The sequence below is a fragment of the Scyliorhinus canicula genome, chromosome 18, assembly GCF_902713615.1.
Source record: "Scyliorhinus canicula chromosome 18, sScyCan1.1, whole genome shotgun sequence".
In the NCBI taxonomy this organism is placed as follows: domain Eukaryota; kingdom Metazoa; phylum Chordata; class Chondrichthyes; order Carcharhiniformes; family Scyliorhinidae; genus Scyliorhinus; species Scyliorhinus canicula.
Window position 1 is genome coordinate 48,200,952 of NC_052163.1, and position 19,133 is coordinate 48,220,084.

Below are 19,133 nucleotides of genomic sequence, written 5' to 3' on the forward strand. Positions count from 1 at the left end.
CAACACTGACTTTGCCTTGTTGAAGGCTGCCCGCCTTCTTGCCAGCTCCACCGTATTGGTATATACGAATACCACTGCCTTCCCACCTCACGTCTCAATTCTGCTTCACCCATTGCAGCATCATCTCCCTCATCTGGAGCTATGAAAGCAGACTACTGCAGCTCTTGGTTGTTCATTCACCCTTGTTATCGGCTGGAGCGACTAGTGAGCCCTATCCAGCTCAAAGAGAGAGGTGTCAGTCTCCCTCCGCCCCCCTCCCCAATAACTTGGCGAACATCTCTGCAAAGTACACCCCGCCCCCAGACAGCCCCACAATCCACAGATTCTGCCATCGCGACCTGTTCTCCAGGTCCTCCACCGGCTCTCAGCTCTTTGTTGCTCTCCTCCACCCTCTGCAGCCCCTCTCCTATCGAGGTGAACAAGTCGCTGTGGCGTGACTCCTCCACCCCCTTCAACACCTCTCCTTGCTCTCACTCTGCCTTTGACATCTTTCCAAGAGCCTCCTTTATCAGGAGCAGCGTGTTTTCTACCAACTGTTTGAGTGAAACCATCATTTTGCTCCCATGCTGTCCAAGATGCCTGAGCAAACAGCCGCTCAAACCACCACCATCAGCGCAGCCAGCTTATCATCGTAATGGGCGCAGCCCCACCCGGCAAGCTTGCTGCCACCATTTTTCCACCAACCGAAAAGTGGTGAAATGTAGAATTGTAAAGAGTCGGGGAGCAAGTCACTCGAGTCCTACAAAATGTTGCCAAAGCAGAAATCCTGATGCTAAGTGTGCATACCAGCCCTATTACCATGGGCAGCAGTGTTGCTCCACAACTCCAGGTTCGATTCCCGGCTTGGGTCACTGTCTGTGCGGAGTCTGCACGTTCTCCCAGTGCCTGCGTGGGTTTCCTCTGGGTGCTCCGGTTTCCTCCCACAAGTCCCGAAAGACGTGCTGTTAGGTGAATTGCACATTCCGAATTCTCCCTCTGTGTACCCAAACCGGCGCCGGAATGTGGCAACTAGGGGCTTTTCCCAGTAACTTCATTGCAGTGTTAATGTAAGCCTACTTGTGACAATAAGGATTCTTATTATTATACGCTGATGCTGAAGCAGAACAATGTTGAATGAGGTAACTTAATAAGAAACGTACTGTATTGACTATTTCCACCCCTCACCCAGGCCACTTTGTTGTGATCCACAAATTTAGAAATTGTGTTTTAGATTCCAAAGTCCAAACTGTTAATGTAAATTGTGAACAGCAGTGGTCCCAGCACTGATCTTTATGGAGCACCACTTCCCACTTTCTGCCACTTTGAATACTTCCACTCTCTCCTTCCTATTTTGAAGCCATCTAGCAATCCATTCTGCCACTTGTCCCCTGACTCCACATTCTATTACCTTACTCATTAGTCTACTGTGGGGCACTTTACCGAAGGCTTTTTGAAAATCCAGATAAATAATATGTACCGCCTTACTAGAGTCTACCCTCGCTGTTCCACTCCATGAGTGCCATGCCTAAAGTCAGGTCCTTGGTTCATTGTCTTCTAATGCCTTATCCTGAGACATTTTTCTTGGCAGCGCTATTTCCTGCCACTGAACAGGGCATGGCAGCAGATCTCAAGTCTATCTCAGACAGAACAGGAATCAAAATGAACCACACAATTGATAGCTAGCCATTCTAACTCGTCCCCATTATCTCCATTACCTTCTCAAAAAGATTGTTCAAGAAAGATTTTCCATTTTTGCCATTTTAATTTGCATTTTTAATTCTCTGCTTTATACTGACCTTCACCTTTTACAATGTTCTAATGAAGCTCATCGGAAGTTTGCGAAACAAAAATCTTGCCTTTCAGTTAAACACTTCATAGGCTCTCACAGAACAATTTCAGCTCACAAGCATTGCCCCCATTTCTTCACACAGCTGTTGCTGGTAATGCCTTTAATAACTCTTCTAACCTTATTTTTTTGATTCTTTAATTGTCCCTTTTTCTCTCTCCCTCTGCTTATAACTACTCCTACCAGATGTTCTGCTATCATGATCTGTCACACTAATCTGTCTTGCACCAACCGCCACACATCCTCATGGTTCATTTACAATCGCTCCGTGACGTCTGTTATTCAACTGGGTTGATCCTTCTTGTTGATGGCCTCCATTTTTTCCTCTAGTAGAAAGGGAAAATTGTGCATTGTCCCACCACTCCCAATTTTTCCTTTCTAACATCATTCATTTTGCCATTTAATCTAACCTGTTTTTCACCCTATCACAAAGCTTTCCCTCTTCGTTTTGTACTCTCCTTCACTGCCTTCTTTCATTAAAAGCAGTTGCATTTCTAACTTATACCTGTTCTGACAGAAGGACATTTGTGCCAGCCATGGTTCAGCTGGTAGCATTCTGAGTCAGAGGTTGTGGATTAAAATTCCACTTCCAGTACTTGAGCACAAAAATGTAGACTGACACACCAGTACGGAGGGAAAGCCATACTGTTAGAGGTGCTGTCTTCACATGATATTAAACCGAGATTCAATTTGCTCTCTCTGGTGGACATAAAATATCTAAGGACACTATTTTTAAGAACAGCATAGCAGTTAGACCCAGTGCCCCAGCCAATATAACTTACGTAATCAATGTTGCAATGAAAACGATCTGGTCATTATAGCACTGCTATTTCTGGGTGCACAAATTGGCTGGTTTGTTTCCTATATTACAGCACTTTGAAAGTACTTCACTGCAAAGTTCATTGCAGTGTTAATGTAAGCCTACTTGTGACAATAATAAAGATTATTATTAGTATTAAAGCACTTATGGGCATCCTGAGGTCATGAAAGGTGCTATATTAACTCAAATTATTTTAATCCCTTTCTTTTTGGAACGTTATCTATGTTTTCTTTTCTCTTCAGACACTGCTTCACAAGGTATTTCCAACATTTTCTGTTTCTTATTTTATTACATATTTGCTGTCTGAGCCCAATTGATCAACCGATAGAGAACATCTGAATAGTCTACTTTAATAAGTTTATGCACGTGAAAGCAGGATTGTAGATATATACTTAATGTTTGCAAAATTAATACATCAGCGGGCATGGAGTGACCTCTGAGCATATTGTCTCAGATTTACATGCTGCAAGGTGACTGGTTTCCATGAAAATCACCTTCCTTCGATTGCTGTGCATGCATGATTGTCAGTGACAATTTGCCGATTGCAAATGGACAAAATAATGATGCGATGCTAAATACCTGCTGCTCAGATCCTCAAGGGCAGTACCAATGTTTTCCTATCTCCTGGTTCAGCAGAAATCTTCCAGGTTCCAGTGACGGATATGAAGTCTTCAGAGTTGAATCAACTGAACATCCAAAACTCAGACTACAATTCATCTTCTAACTATGGGCCGCACGGTAGCACAAGTGGATAGCACTGTAGCTTCACAGCACCAGGGTCCCAGGTTCGATTCCCCACTGGGTTACTGTCCGTGCGGAGTCTGCACGTTCTCCCAGTGTCTGCGTGGGTTTCCTCCGAGCGCTCCGGTTTCCTCCCACAATCCAAAGACGTGCAGGTTAGGTGGAATGGCCAAGATAAATTGCCCTTAGTGACCAAAAAGGTTAGGACGGGTTCATTGGGTTACAGGGACAGGGTGGAAGTGAAGGCTTAAGTAGGTCGGTGCAGACTCGGTGGGCCGAATGGCCTCCTTCTGCACTGTACGTTCTCTGTTCTATGCCAAACTTAAATCTTCGGTGCTCATTAACTTGCATTTACAAACGGTAAAAGCATTCAACTCCTATCTGAGGCTGACCTCTTCCAAAATCTAATTTGGTAAAATAATCTCCATGCACAAATCAACTGTGCTGAATCTATCTTAGATGGCCTTTTGTGTTTTACTTACAAAATGTTCCAAGTTGAAAACCAAATTACTGCATGTCACTCTGAGTAAATATTGAAGTTAGGACATCCAGAATATATGCAAATACCAACTGAAAATTCAAAACTCACACCATCATTCAACTTCTGACTATGCCACAATTGGCATGAAAGCATTTAAAGTATTATGTTTTTGGCATTGCCTAAAGGAGCGATGAAAAGCTGTTTTTCAAATAAATTTAGAGTACCCAATTATTCTTTTTCAATTAAGGGGCAATTTAGCATGGGCAATCCACCTAATCTGCATATCTTTGGGTCATGGGGGTGAGACCCACGCAGACACAGGGATAATGTGCAAATTTCACAGGGACAGTGATCCAGGGCCGGGTCCTCAGCGCCGTAGGCAGCAGTGCTAACCACTGCGCCACCGTGCCGCCCAAGAACAATGAAAAGCTGACAGAGAAATAGTAAGGAATATAAACCAGACTGAAGCACAGAAATATAATATTCAGCTAGTTATTGCGCTAATGGTTTGAGACTGGCCACCAGACCTGAAGAGCTGGAATGAAAGATTCTTCCATCTACTACCAGTAAGGGTACTTCGTAAAATGCTTTTCCAAGCAATCTTAATCTGGTTTTGAGGGCCTGGAACTTCAGCATAGAACTTCCCATAAATGACACACTTACTAAAGGGGCTTCAGCTTAATCAGTATGAAAAAGGGAAAATGTCATGCAACTGCAGTAGTAGGGCAGCACGTAGCATAGTGGTTAGCACTGTGGCTTCACAGCGCCAGGGTCCCAGGTTCGATTCCCCGCTGGGACACCGTGCGGAGTCTGCACGTTCTCCCCGTGTCTGCGTGGGTTTCCTCCGGGTGCTCCGGTTTCCTCCCACCGTCCAAAGACATGCAGGTTAGGTGCATTGGCCATCCTAAATTGCCCTTAGTGTCCAAAAGGATTAGGAGGGGTTATTGGTTAAGGGGGATGGGTGGAAGTAAGGGCTTTAATGGGTCGTTGCAGACTCGATGGGCCGAATGGCCTCCTTCTACACTATGTTCTATGCATTATGGGCACTTTTCAAGTCACAGCAAAGACACATGTTAGCACAAGGTAAAGGAACTTTAGACTGCAGTTGTATCTTAAATTTCTCAGCCTTCACTTTAAATAGAAACTTTCATGCTGTACTGCAGTCTCTTATTGCAATATAAATGCAAACAGTTGTCCTTTTATGCATGGTCCAAATCTCACAGAAGCAGACAGAGATTACACAGCCTCACTTCACTTAGAAGTCATCAGAAAAGATAAGATTATAAAATACTTTTACCTTGCTATCTGATTAACAAATGGTTTCATTTCTTGAGGATCATAAGCACGAGCAAAGGCCCAGCAGACGTAACAAGCTGCATCTCTCACATTCGAGCCCACACTGCAAGCACCACGCTTCTCATCAAAAGTCAATGCTTTGAGGATTACAGGCACAACTGTGAAAGGAGAAGAGAAAGTTTCAAAATAATTAGCTCCATAATCTGATCCCAAAATTATGAATCAATTTCCATAATTCTAAAAAATGTGCATTGCTTTCCTTTGTTAACTCTATTTCACTCTGGTTTATATTTCTTGCCATTTTCTCCATTAGTTTTTCAGTGCCACTTCAGAGTCTTCTTGATTTCACAATGTGGTGCAGCTCATACAGTTCAGTGTGGAATGCTAGGTCAGAAATCATATTTTCATATCCATCTGACATAGTCAGAAAAGTACTTTCATCGTGGTGTTTGATGGCCATCAGATGACCCATAACCTTCAAGATTGTTAACAGAAATATTGACATTTTTTCATCAGGATGGATTAAAACTGTGGAAGCCAAGTTTAAACCTAGCCGGACTCTGCAATTTGCAAACTGCAGAGCTGGAACTGACAGTATTCATACAAGAAGGCTTTGGACAATCAAATTCCTGTCAAAACCAGACAGGCCTGGAATTACCTGGTCAGGTACTAACAGCCACCTTGTTTCAGAACAAAGCGCTGTTCGCACCTCCAGTGAGCCTGCTTTAAGAACGCTACACAGCCTTGGTGACACCCAGCTCAGCAGCAGGCCAGAGGCAACACGTGACAAGGAGGGCAATTGAGATTTGAAGGTTCAAAACCCTGTTCTGCGACCTCCAAATATGGCACCGCATTAGATCTTCCTGCCCCTGCCCGATGCTAGAATTGGACAGAGGATGCAGAGTCTTTGAAAAGGGCACAAAAAGCTCTCTGCCTTTTGCACCTTCTTCAATGGCGTCTCCAGAGAACACCTCGACTGGCAGCTGAGCAGCGCAGCAGCTCCAGCTCATTGTACTGCGTGGCAAGCATCAGACTGATCAGACAGACCACCCAGGTAGATGACCCAAAGATCAGAACCAGCCCCGGGCAAGAAGGGAAGCCCAAATCGACAAGATGAGATCCTGAAATCCTCAAAGACCAAGGAACAGCCTGCCTGAGCCTTATTGGAAGGGTATTAACAGTTTTTTTCAGACAAACAATTCAAATACAGTGATAGGGGCCTGTGGATAGGAGTAGCAAATACTCAGAAGAGCGTGTTATTAGTAGATACCTCGTGTAGATTTCAAACTGTTTACTGAAGAGTCATGTGAAGAGACTGTTAGAGTTTGATAGAGTTTAATTAAAGTAAATAATATAGTCTGATAAATATTGCTTTTCCTTGAAAAAGTGTTCAATAAAATGGTGTCACCTGACTCTTGTCCCCTTTGTGTATCTCAACGCGTAACACACCCGAGTTGAAAAGGATGACTGCAAACTGGTCAAGGTTAGTTGGGGTACATTTATCCACCTTTCACTTGACAATACAGAATGAGAGTTCTGGATTAGACCTTTGCTAGACTGAATACAAACATAACTGTTTATCGAGCCTGCTCCCCCATTCAATGAGATCATGGCTGATCTGCTTATAATCTCAACTCTAAATTCCCGCCTACTCCCGATGATCTTTCATCCCCTTGTTAATCAAGATTCTACCTAGCCATAGGTACAGTGCCGAAAAGGCCCTTTGAGTCTACATCAACAATAACTATCCCTAATCTTGCACTAATCCCACTTCCCTGCATTTGTCCCATAATCCTCGAGTGTGATGGTATTTCAAGTGCTCATCCAAGAGCTTTTTAATGGTTGTAAGGTTTCCAGCCTCCACTACCTTCCCAAGCAGTACATTCCAGATTCTAACCACCCCGAGTACATTCTTTCTCTGTAATTATATAGGGCATTGGTGACGCCACACCTGGAATATAGTTTGCAGTTTTGGTATCCTAATCTGAGGAAGGATGTTCTTGCTATGGAGGGAGTGCAGCAAAGGTTTACCAGACTGATTCCTGGGATGGTGGGACTGTCATATGAGGAGAGACTAAGGGCATGATTCTCCCCAAAAATTTTGAAGTTTATTTATGGCGGGTTTTTCCAGAGAGTTCCCCACCGCTATGCTACAATGCTTAAGTCAATATTTTGGGCCCTGGGGAGTTTCTCACCAGTTTAGCCCACACTTGGAATTTTCTTTAGCACTGGGGAGCTGAACTGAGATCGGGCCGCCATTTTGAAAGGGTGCCCCAATCTCAAAGTGAGTTTGTGGATCCCCCACTCATGGGCAATGTCACCCCCAACACACACTACTCCCCATACCCCAAGTGAGGGCACCCCGCTATGGGGTCCCTGGGGTTCCCCCCTCTTCAGGTCCAGCCACCCCACCCCAAGCCCCCTTACAGAACCCCCTCCCTTCAGGGCCCCACCCATCACCCCTCCAACCTCCCAAAGGCCCCTGCACTCTCCCAACCTTCAAACCCACCCTCCACCCTAATCATATGAGTATGCCCCCCCCCTCACCCTTGCCCCTTGGCAGTGCCAACCTGGCACTCCGGTACCCTTGCACTGCCACCTTGGCTGTGCTCCTGCTACCTTGGCAATGCCATTTGGGCACTTTGGCAGTGCCAGAGTGGCAGTGCCAAGGTGCCTGCATTCCAGGGGGAGGGCCAGGGAGCCACCCAGCAGTCCGATGATCGGGGAGACCCGTCGGATGCCATTCCGCCTGGTCCACATTTGTGTGGACCAGCACAGATCGGCGCCCGGCTGCTGTCTCCCTGGGGAGGCTGAAGAATCGAGGGAGGCTAGTAGATCATGGAATCATAGAATTTAAAGTGCAGAAGGAGACCATTCGGCCTATTGAGTCCGCACCAGCCCTTGGAAGGAGCATCTTGTTTAAGCCCACGCCTCCAACCTATCCCCATAACCCAGTAACCCCATCCAACCTTTTTAGACACAAAGGGCAATTTAGTATGGCCAATCAATCCACGTAATGCGACACATCTTTGGACTGTGGGAGGAAACCAGAGCACCCCAAGGAAACCCACGCAGACACGAGGAGAAAGTGCAAATTCCACAGTCACCCAAGGCCGGAATTAAACCCGGGACCCTGGAGCTGTGAGGCAGCAGTGCTAACCACTGTGCCGCCCCATGTACATGTTTGCCCTGTACTCCCCATTTCCTTTTTGAATGCCCTCCACTGCCCCGCTATAGATTTTCCCACAGAAGGTATTCCCAGTTAACTTTGGCCAGATCCTGCCTTATTTTAGTAAAATCTGCCTTCCCCTAATACAAAACCTTATTTTGCAGGTCACCTTTTTCCTTGTCCATAATAAACTTGGACCGTACCATGGGTGGTCGTTATCACTAAAATCTATTTCTGCCTTTCTTCCTCAGTGTACCCGATCAGACGCCAGAATGTGGCGACTAGGGGCTTTTCACAGTAACATCATTGCAGTGTTAATGTAAGCCTACTTGTGACAATAAAGATTATTAAAAATGCTCAAAGACTCTGTTTCCACTCCCTTCTGAGGAAGAGCGTTCCAAAGATACTAAACCTTTGGAGTAAACAAACTCGCTTCATCTCTGCCCGAAATGGATGGCTCCTTATACTTAAAACAGTGGACCCTAGTATTAGATTCGCCACAAGAGAAACCATCCTCTCCACATTGAAATGCATAAGATCCTGGAAAATTTGAGATGGTCCATCAAATCGAAGCAGATACGAGCCTCGACGGTTCAACCTTTCCTAACAAGACAACCTACCCAATCCAGGTATCAGTTTAGTAAACCTTCTCTGAACTGCTTCCAGCGCAGTTACATCCCTGTTTAAACAAGGAGACCAGTACTGTACTATTGTATATATTACCATGCCTCCTGTTTTCCTCTCCCCCCCCCCTCCCTCTTTTCCCTTCCCCTCTTACTGCTGACATTCAATTTTTGTTAAAGAAATGGATAAACGGCTGTCAACTCTGGGCCAATCCCTGTATTGATCCTCTCAGAAAAAAAAATTATTTTCTCCAGACTGAGAAACCCTACCATATCGCTGACCCACACTCCTGACTTAGGGGGCTCAGAGTCCCTCCATCTCATTAAGATCTGTCCTACCAGGGAGGAGAAGGCCAGGGTATCGGCCTCCCTCCCCCTCTGCCCCCAAATCCTCCAACACCCCAAATATTGCCAATTATGGACTACCTTACCCTACCTTCCAGGACTTCTGACATAACATCCGCAAATCCCTGCCAGAATTCCCTCAGTTTCAGACATGCCCAAAACATATGAACATGGTTGGCCGGGCTATCTCCACAACGTCCACATCTGTCCTCCACCTCCTCGAAGAACCTACTCATCCGGGCTACCGTTATGCGGGCCCTGTGGACTATCTTGAACTGAATCAGGCTAAGTCTAGCACAGGACGAGGATGCATTCACCCTTTTCAAGGCTTTTCCCCCACAGTTCAGTTTCCAGCTCCCCTCCTAGTTCCTCTTCCCACTTCCTCTTCACCTCTCTGATAGGGGCCCCTTCCCACTCTAACAGTTCCCTGTATATCTCCGAAACCTTCCCTTCCTATCTCCAACCCCTGTTTTTGACAGCACTGTATACTGTAGTCTCCTCAGGGGGAGGCATGGAAAGCTTGGGACCTGCCTCCGTACAAAGTCCCGCCGCACTTGAAGGTACCGAAACCCGTTCCCACCCAGCAAATCAAACTCCTCTTCTAATGTCTCGAAGGTCGGAAAGCCCTCATGGATGAATAGATCCCCAAACCTCTCAATCCCTGCCCGCTGCAATACCTTAAAGCCCCATCCAGCAGCAGCCCCCTCCCCAGAAAAAACCGGTGATTGTTACAGATCGGTGACCACACTAACGTCCCCTCCAGTCTCATATGCTGCCTCCATTGCCCCCACAACCTTAGGGCTGCCACCACAACCGGACATGTAGGGTACCGAGCTGGCGAGAGTGGCGGGGGCATCATCAGTAAAGCCTCCAAACTCATACCTTTGCAGCATGCTGCCTCCAACCGCTCCCAAACCGACCCCTCCCCCACTACCCACTTCCTGACCATCGATATGTTGGCAGCCCAGTAATAGTTGATAAAGCTCGGGGGAGCCAAGCCCCCTTCTCCACGGGTCCATTACAGGAGTGCCCTCCTGATTCTCGGGGTTTTACCTGCCCATATAAACCTCAATATCGCTGCATTCATACTTCTGAAAAAAAGCCTTTGGGACAAAAATTGGGAGACGCTGAAAAAAGAAAAGCAGTCTCAGAAGGACAGTCATCTTCACCGTCTGAACCCTCCCCGCCAGCATCAGTGGGAGCATGTCCCATCTACGGAAATCCCTTCTCATTTGATCCATTGCTTTGCCCAAATTTAATTTGTGAAGTTGCCCCCAATTCTTGGCCACTTGAATCCCCAGATACATAAAACTCCTCCCAACCACTTTAAAAGGTAGCTCCTTCAGTTTTCTTTCCTGCCCCCGGGGCCTGGATCACGAACATCTCGCTCTTTCCCATATTTGTGTCACACTTTTTGATATTGAATTCCATCTGCCAATTGTTTTGCCTATTCTAATATCAGTAACTCCTTACACCCTAATTAAAATTATTCACCATGCATTTTACTTTGTTACTAGACCTATATCTAAATTATAGATGTAGACACTAAATTTAAGGAGTCCTGAAAGAGAACCTTGTAGGAAACCACGACTCACTTCCAATCATTTTGAGAAAATATTATAACTCCTACTTCCTGTTTCATTCCCATCTTTTTAACCTTTTCCAGCCTTTTGACTCTCGCTCAAACTCTTATTTCTCGGATTCTGGCCTCTTGTGTATCCACTGCTTCCTTCGTCCTACTTTTGGTAACTATGGGCGGGATTCACTGCAATCGGCGAATTAGCCCGCGCCAGCACCAAGAACGGCACAAACCATTCCGCCGTCGGGCCAACCGGAAATTGCGGAATTCCCAGCACGTCCGGGGGCTCGGCCGGTGCCGGAGGGGTTGATGCCACGCCAGCCGACGCCGAAGGGACTGTGCGAGTTAGCGCATGCGCAGACCGGCCGGCGAATTCTGCGGCATGCGCTGCGGGGTGTCTTCTCCGCGCCGGCCATGGCGGAGCCCTACAGGAGCCAGCGCGGAAGGAAGTAGTGCCCCCACGGAATAGGCCCACCCGCAGATTGTTAAACTGACTGGCATGTGCTTGCAACCATTTGGTAAATGTATGTATCAGCTTAGATTTTGCAGTAATAATGATTCTGCAACCGTCCGTATTCACTGTCTTACTCCTCCTCTAAAGTGGTAGCAACTTCTGGAGTCACAAATAAAGTACAGAAATCCAGAGGCTGTTGCCAATGATTCTATGCTTCGCCATAGGGCGCAATGTTGACATTAATTAGAAATCACTGAACTGGGGCGGCACGGTGGCAAAATGATTAGCATTGCTGCCTTCGGGCACCGGTTTGGTCCCGGTCCCAGGTCACTGTCCGTGAGGAGTTTGTACATTCTCCCAGTGTCCGTGTGAGTCTCATCCCCACAGCCCAAAGATGTGCAAGGTAGGGGAATTGGACATAATAAATTGCCCCTTAATTGGAAAAAAAGAATTAGATACTCTAAATTGATTTTTTTTTTAAACAAATCACTGAACTGATGAAAATGTGCCCTTACAAGCTATTAGGCTTGTTGTAACAATCTTTGAAAAAGCAATATTTTTTCAGTGCAGTGTAATGGGCTTTTCATCAAGGTACTAATTTCCTATTTATTGCTGAACAACTTCATAGATCCTGAAAAACTAACTTTATATTTGTAGAATATAATACTTCTCCATTACAATAAAAAAACCTCTCATTTACATTAAAAAATGAAGTCTGATATTTCAGCTTCCACTTAAATTCTGTGCATCTCCTAATCATTTATTTTGTTCTCTAAAAATTTTAATTAAAACTGAAAACTTCACTGCGACAATTCTTCATTTTGATTGACTGCTTGGTGGCATCACTGTGCTGGACACTTGGAGATCCCTTTGACTTGGCATCAGATTCAAAGTGTTGTTGGGAAAAGGAAAATCCAGGCCAGGAATCAATAGATCTTTGTGGACAGCTTTCTTCCAGGTCATTTATTTCGCTGCAAAATCTGGCCTTTCATCTCTTAACCACTTTCCTTATTTCTAATATTCTCTTATTTTCAATATGCCCACTATTCATTTCCTGTGATCAACCAGGGTGATGCCAGGTTCAGTTCTGTTCAGTGAATGACTAAACTGATTATTTAGCAAATTCCATTATTACTCAAAAGATGACATGTGAAAGTTTACTATTAACAATATTAAAAGTCCCAATACTGTAATTTCACCTTTAATAAGATGCTAATTTCTCATCCAATTTACGTCACTGAATTATCTTGATCAGCCAAGTTGTAGTTTCATTCTTACCTCTTTCTGCCATTGAGTTTGGCTTCAAAGGTAAGATTTAAATCAGTAGTATTATTACATATATCTGAAGGCTGATTAGCAGCTGGTAGACCATCCACTTTGAAGACAACATGAAACAACTGCAGACACATTTTACTTAAAACACAATCTCTGTGTAAACTGATTTTTAAAAATGGACAGCAATGAAATAGTTACACAGATGAAACTGGTATTCCAATATGCTGTGCCCTGAAAGAACCCAGATGACCCATTTAGGAGTTTAAGTTCATTACTGGCTAACTTACAACAAATTCTAGTTGCCCTTTGTGCAAAGATTGGAATTCACAGAAATTACTACTGCCTGCCTTTCAGCATAGTACAAAAATCGCCCCCCACTTCCCAAAGAGATTGGAGCACTCCACAAGAACTAACAGGAAATAAGGAAAGACAATATTTTTTTCACAAATGCGCTTCTGAAATTAATTATTTAATTTAAAGAAGTTTTCATGTATCAAGGCAATAGCAATTTGTATTCCGTCACAGCAGTGGAACGAGCCAAAAACATGAGGTAAAAATGTTATTCTGGAAAAGAAAATCTTCCTTCCACTGGCATGTTTGTGTTTGAGGTGAAAAAGACTTCCAGCACTCCATGAAAAATGTAACATTCTCACCTTGGTGTTCAAACTCCTGCATATCCCACCACTTCGCCAACCAGACAATACTCAAAGAAATCCGCTTTCCTCCAATTCTGCCCTCTTGTGCATCCTTAATTTCCTTCAGCCTCCATAGTGGCCATGCCTTCAACCATTTGGGAAGAAGCTATACAAGACCCTCGATACAGTAGCACCGTGGTTAGCACAGCGTCAAGGTCCCAGGTTCAATTCCAGGCTCGGGTGATTGTCTGTGCAGATTCTCACCCGTGTCTGCGTGGGTTTCCTCCGGGTGCTCCAGTTTCCTCCCACAGACCAAAGACATGCAGGTTAGGTGCATTGGCCATCCTAAATTGCTCTTAGTGTCCAAAAGGGTTAGGAGGCGTGCTGTTAGGTGAATTGGACATTCTGAATTCTCTCTGTGTACCTGAACAGGTGCCAGAATGTGATAACTAGGGAATTTTCACAGTAACTTCATTGCAGTGTTAATGTAAGCCTACTTGTGACAATAATAAAATTATTATTGTTTTTAGAAACTTTTCTACCTATCCAACTTTAAGATTCCCTTTAAAATTTAACTATTTGATCAAGTGAAATTCTAACTATTTGTAGTACTGTCTTAATATCTCATGTGTCTTTGCGCTAAATTGTTCGTTTACCATTCACTAACATCTTGTAATGCTCCCACCTTGTCAAGCTGTTGTTGTTGCGAATATTGCCCAAGTTAAAGGCTTCCCATGCAGGGCAAACCATTTGAGAAATTTTGCTGCAAATGTTCCATACAGAATTAAAAGATCTAAAATAAATGCAATTACATTTACAATGTTAAGCAATTGGGCTTTCCAGTTTTGTGCAGTGTATGGGTGATTTCACTGCACCGATACTTCAATTTATTTGCGTAGCCATGGGCACGTGGCTGACTTAAGTGCATGCGCAGACTGAACACAAATGTTGCTGCACAGCCGTGATCAGCACTGCATTCAGATAGTCATGGCATAGTTTAGCAGAGACGTACGCAAGATAAACATGAAGTACAATTAATTTTCTTGGAAGTTAGATTTAACAGCCCCAACAAACTTCAAACTTTATTACCTCTGTAGTAACAACTTCCATTCATAAAGCACTTGTAACACTGAAAATACCTTAAGATGCTTGTTGGTCCACAATTAACATAGAAATTGGTTTTGACAAATAGTTCTCCATGAGCGTTTCTGCTTTGGTCACATTGTGGAAAGAATAAAATAAATGATAAGTTGGAATTCGGTCCAAGGAAACTGAATAACTTTAAACTCCAAGGCTGACTATATCTTCATGGTCTCTGGCTACAAGATTTGATTTGTTATTGTCATATGTATTAGTTTACACTGAAAAGTATTGTTTCTTGCATGCTGTACAAACAATGCATACCGTACATAGAAGGAAGGAGAGACTGCAGAATAGAATGTTACAGTTATTGTAAGATGTAGGGAAAAGATCAACTTCATATTAGGTAGGTCCATTCAAAAGTCTGATGGCAGCAGGGAAGAAGCTGTTCTTGAGTCTGTTGGTATGCGACCTCAAACTTTGGTACCTTTTTCCTGACGGCAGAAGGTGGAAGAGAGTATGTCCTGGGTGCGTGAGGTCCTTAATTATGCTGGCTGCCTTTCTGAGGCAGCGGGAATTGTAGACAGAGTCGATGGATGGGATGCTGGTTTGCGTGATGAATTGGGCTACATTCACGACCTTTTGTAATTTCCTGCGGTCTTGGGCAGAGCAGGATCTATACAAAGCTGCGATATAACCAGAAAGAATGCTTTCTATGGCGCATCTGTAAAAGTTGGTGAGAGTCGTCGGTGACATGCCAAATTTCCTTAGTCTTCTGAGAAAATAGTCATTTGTGGGCTTTCTTAACTATACTGTCAGCATAGGGGGACCAGGACAGGTTGTTGGTGATCTGGACACCTAAAAACTTGAAGTTCTCGACCCTTTCTACTTCGTTCCAATTGATATAGGCAGGGGCATGTTCTCCACTACGCTTCCTGAAGTTGATGACAATCTCCTTCATTTTGTTGACATTGAGGGAGAGATTACTGTCGTTGCGATAGTTCACCAGATTCTCTATCGCAGCATGGCAGAGGCTAGGAATTCTGTGGTAGTTCATCTCCTGACTCCCCAAAGCCTGTTCACTATCTACAAGGCACAAGTCAGGATTCTGTTGGAATACTCTTGACTTGCCTGGATGAATACAACTCCAACAACACTCAAAAAGCTCGACACCATGCATGACAAGGCAGCCTGTTTTATCGGCACCCCTTCCATGAACCCACTCCCTCCACCACCGACAACAGTGGCAGCAGTGTGAACTATCTGCAAGATGCACTGTAGGAACTCATAAAGCTCCATGGCAGCACCTTCCAACCACGAGAAGGACAAGGGCAGCAGATACATGGGAATACCACAACCTGAAATGTTCCCCTCCAAGCCACTTATCATTCTTACTTGGACATATATCGCCATTCCATCCTAGGGATGAATGCAGTCCTCGCAAGTGATGCCCACTAGCTGCAAATTAGTTTTTAAAAACTATACCACATTCCTTCACTGTCACTGGGTCAAAAACCTGGAACTCCCTCCCTCAGAGCAGTGTGAGTGTACCTAGACCACATAACTACCATCACCTTTTCCACAGTAGGAAGAGATGAATGCTGGCCTTGCCAGCAACGCTCACTTCCGTGAACAAATAATGAAAAAAATTGGATGCTATAGTTAAGTGACATTTGCATGTCTCTGTAATAATGAATCAAAATGGGTCAAATTGCCCCTCATCTGTGAGCTATCTTATAATTTTAAGCATCTTGAAGCAACCTAAAGGCAGAAATAACCTTAAAAATTAAATGACATGAGGAAGTAAAAGATAAAGCACAGCAAACAAGATTAATAGGGAGAGCATACTGGAAGCAACAAATGCTCTGACACACAGAGATGCACGTATGCGATTCCCATTTTTCTTATCTCACATTGCAGATTGGGTGACTTCTCTGCAGAACAACTTCGCTCAGTCTGCAAGTATGACCCTGATCTTCCGGTCCCTTTGCATTTCACCATCAAGATTTAAATTTCAATTGTTATGCAAGTACTATTGATGCACGGATCCACACATGAACAGAAATTTCTCCAGGGGAGAACGACAGAGTTCCAATTCAGGTACCATGTGGTATAAAGGGCAGCAAAGTGGGGCAGTGGTAGCGCTGTCTCACAGCGTCAGCAACCCAAGTTCAATTCTGGCCTGGGGTGACTGCGTGGAGTTTGCACTTTATCCCCGTGTCTGCGTGGGTTTCCTCTGGTGCTCCAGTTTCCACCCACAGTCCAAAGATATGCAGATTAGGTTGAGTGGCCCTGCTAAATTGCCTCTTAGTGTCCAGGGAAGATTAGATGGGGTTATGGGGATAGTTTGGAGTGGGTCTTAGTACGGTGCTCTTTCAGAGGGTCAGTGCAGATTCGATAGGCCGAATGGTCTCCTTCTGCACTGCAGGAACTCTGATATTCTATAAATAGGGTACTGCCCGAGGCTTTCAACATGTTACTCTCATGCTCATATTTCTGTCCCCTGAATGCGACAATGCTCCAGCGGAGGCCAATGCAAGCTGAAGGAACAATTCCTCAGCACCCAATTAAGCATTTTACAGCTTTCTGAACTCAATGTTAAGTTCAGCAACCTCAGACCATGAATGCTATCCATAACTTGAATTTGTATTTAACAAATTTATATTACCAACACACCCACTGCATTTTTACCAATGTTAGATAGTTGTAGTATAGATTCCAAGCAGTAATACTCTATTTGTGCCACATGATGCCTGAACTCGAACTCTGTAATAATAATAATAATAATAGTTTTGTCACAAGTAGGCTTCAATGAAGTTACTGTTGCGTAGATTCGTGCATTAAAGAACTTGCAGAAATTTAAATCTTGAAAATAAAGGCACTTGATTCTGCACTAAGTTTTCATGTTCATGGCAGGTAATTTAAAGAGAATGTCTTAAAATTCAGTTTGACACTGCACTGGAGTTGTTCTCAAAGTAGTATCAAACTGAAGCGATGGGAAACTGTGCTTCTACTTCTTCAGAGTTAAAAAACTGTATTGAGGTGACTTTTAGGTTGTGTAAATGTACCCAACAACAACAGTTGGTGACTCACAGAAAGACTCAATGATTTGTATAAAAGCTTATGGTATTTTTATATTTAGGGGTGATACAAACACTCAAGAACTGGAAAGATTGCAGCCCCATATGAGACATCTTCCCTTCACAAATGCACATTTTTCAAGTTGTGACAGGACAAATGTGTCCCTTTAATTAACTGGTTTAATATTTTGCCTAATTTTGCTGTCTGTTTGAATTCTGGCACCTTCAGTCTTGGCTAGTCTTTAGTTTTGAATAATTTTTTTTGGTAACAAACATTTTATTAAGGCATTTAAGATTTTCCAGCAACAAAAGATACAAATACAAATGTAAACATAATTCAGTGCGTAACCCCCCCAAAACGAACCACCATACCCCGCCAACTTGGCTTATATACACACACTCCAAGTCCCTGCATCTCTTCTCGCTGTTCCCGTCTAAACTGAAATAAACTAAACTAACTCCCCCTGCCCCCCTTATTCCCTGATCCCCGCCTCCCCCTTATTGTATCTGCTAACAGTTTAGTTTTCCCCGAAGAAGTCGATAAACGGCTGCCACCTCCGAACGAACCCTAACACTGATCCTCTCAGGGCGAATTTAATTTTCTCAAGCCTGAGAAACCCAGCCAAATCGCTAACCCAGACCCCCGGTTTCGGAGGCTCCGAGTCCTTCACTCTAATAAGATCTGTCTCCTAGCTACCAAAGAGGCAAAGGCCAAAAAGTCAGCCTCTCTCGCCCCCTGGACTCCTGGGTCTTCCAACACTATAAAAAATCGCCATAGCTTGCCAAAACATGTGAACATGATTTGCGGGCCCTCCTGCACATCGCCGACACCTGCCCTCTATCCCAAAAAACCTGCTCATCCGGGCCACCGTCATGTGTGCCCGGTGAATCACCTTGAACTGTATCATGGTGAGAATGTGTTGACTCTGCTCAGAGCATCCTCCCACAGACCCGCCTTTAACTCCTTTCCCAACTCATCCTCCCATTTACGCTTTATCTCACCTATCTGGGTTCCCTCCCACTCCATACGTTCTTTATAGTTTTCTGAGACCTTCCCCTACCCCACCCCCTTGAATAATTGTTTTTATGTAAAAAGAGGCACCTGAAATTTACAGGTGAGAATTCCAGTGGGAGATCAGCAGAAAAAATGTCTGCTCACCAAAGTTACAAAAGATTGTGAGAAGCCTGCAGAATTCCATTATTCCCTCACCCACCACTCCTCTCCTAATTTTCTGCCATCCTTTTTTCTCTCTGAAAGTGTCATCTTCTCGCCTGGCTAAAATCCTTGGGAAATGGATACCAAGCAATGAATGATTAGGCTAGTTGTATTTTCAAGATTAAGGACACACAGTAGAAGGGCATTGATTGATTAAGTACCTTGAACACATATATGTGGCCACCAAGGGCTTTTCACAGTAACTTCATTGAAGCCTACTTGTGACAATAAGCGATTATTATTATTATAAAGAAAGATTGCTGGGACACTGCTGTGGGGTGTTGATTAGCGAGTAGCCAAACATATGTAATATCGCATTATGTAAGCAAATCTTGCATTAAGTGACAAAGATTTGAGCCTAGTTTCCTACTTCACCACCTAGCTTCATAATGAATTATCAAAGGCTAATATCTTGTATACGCAGTCATTTTCCTGTGTGATGATAAACAGTTGGCGACACTAGGTTATTCAACCACAATGAGAAACAGCTGAGTCCTACCCTGTTCTCGCCTGT

General features: G+C 44.2%; 1 protein-coding gene across 1 annotated transcript in view; it reads right to left on the reverse strand.

Annotated features, from left to right (window-relative positions):
- tbcd (tubulin folding cofactor D) overlaps positions 1-19,133 on the reverse strand; it is a 345,114-nt gene that overhangs the window by 211,844 nt on the left and 114,137 nt on the right. Inside the window, exon 14 of the mRNA XM_038777737.1 lies at positions 5,165-5,321. Coding sequence (XP_038633665.1) covers positions 5,165-5,321 — 157 coding nt within the window. The remainder of the gene's footprint in view (positions 1-5,164; positions 5,322-19,133) is intronic.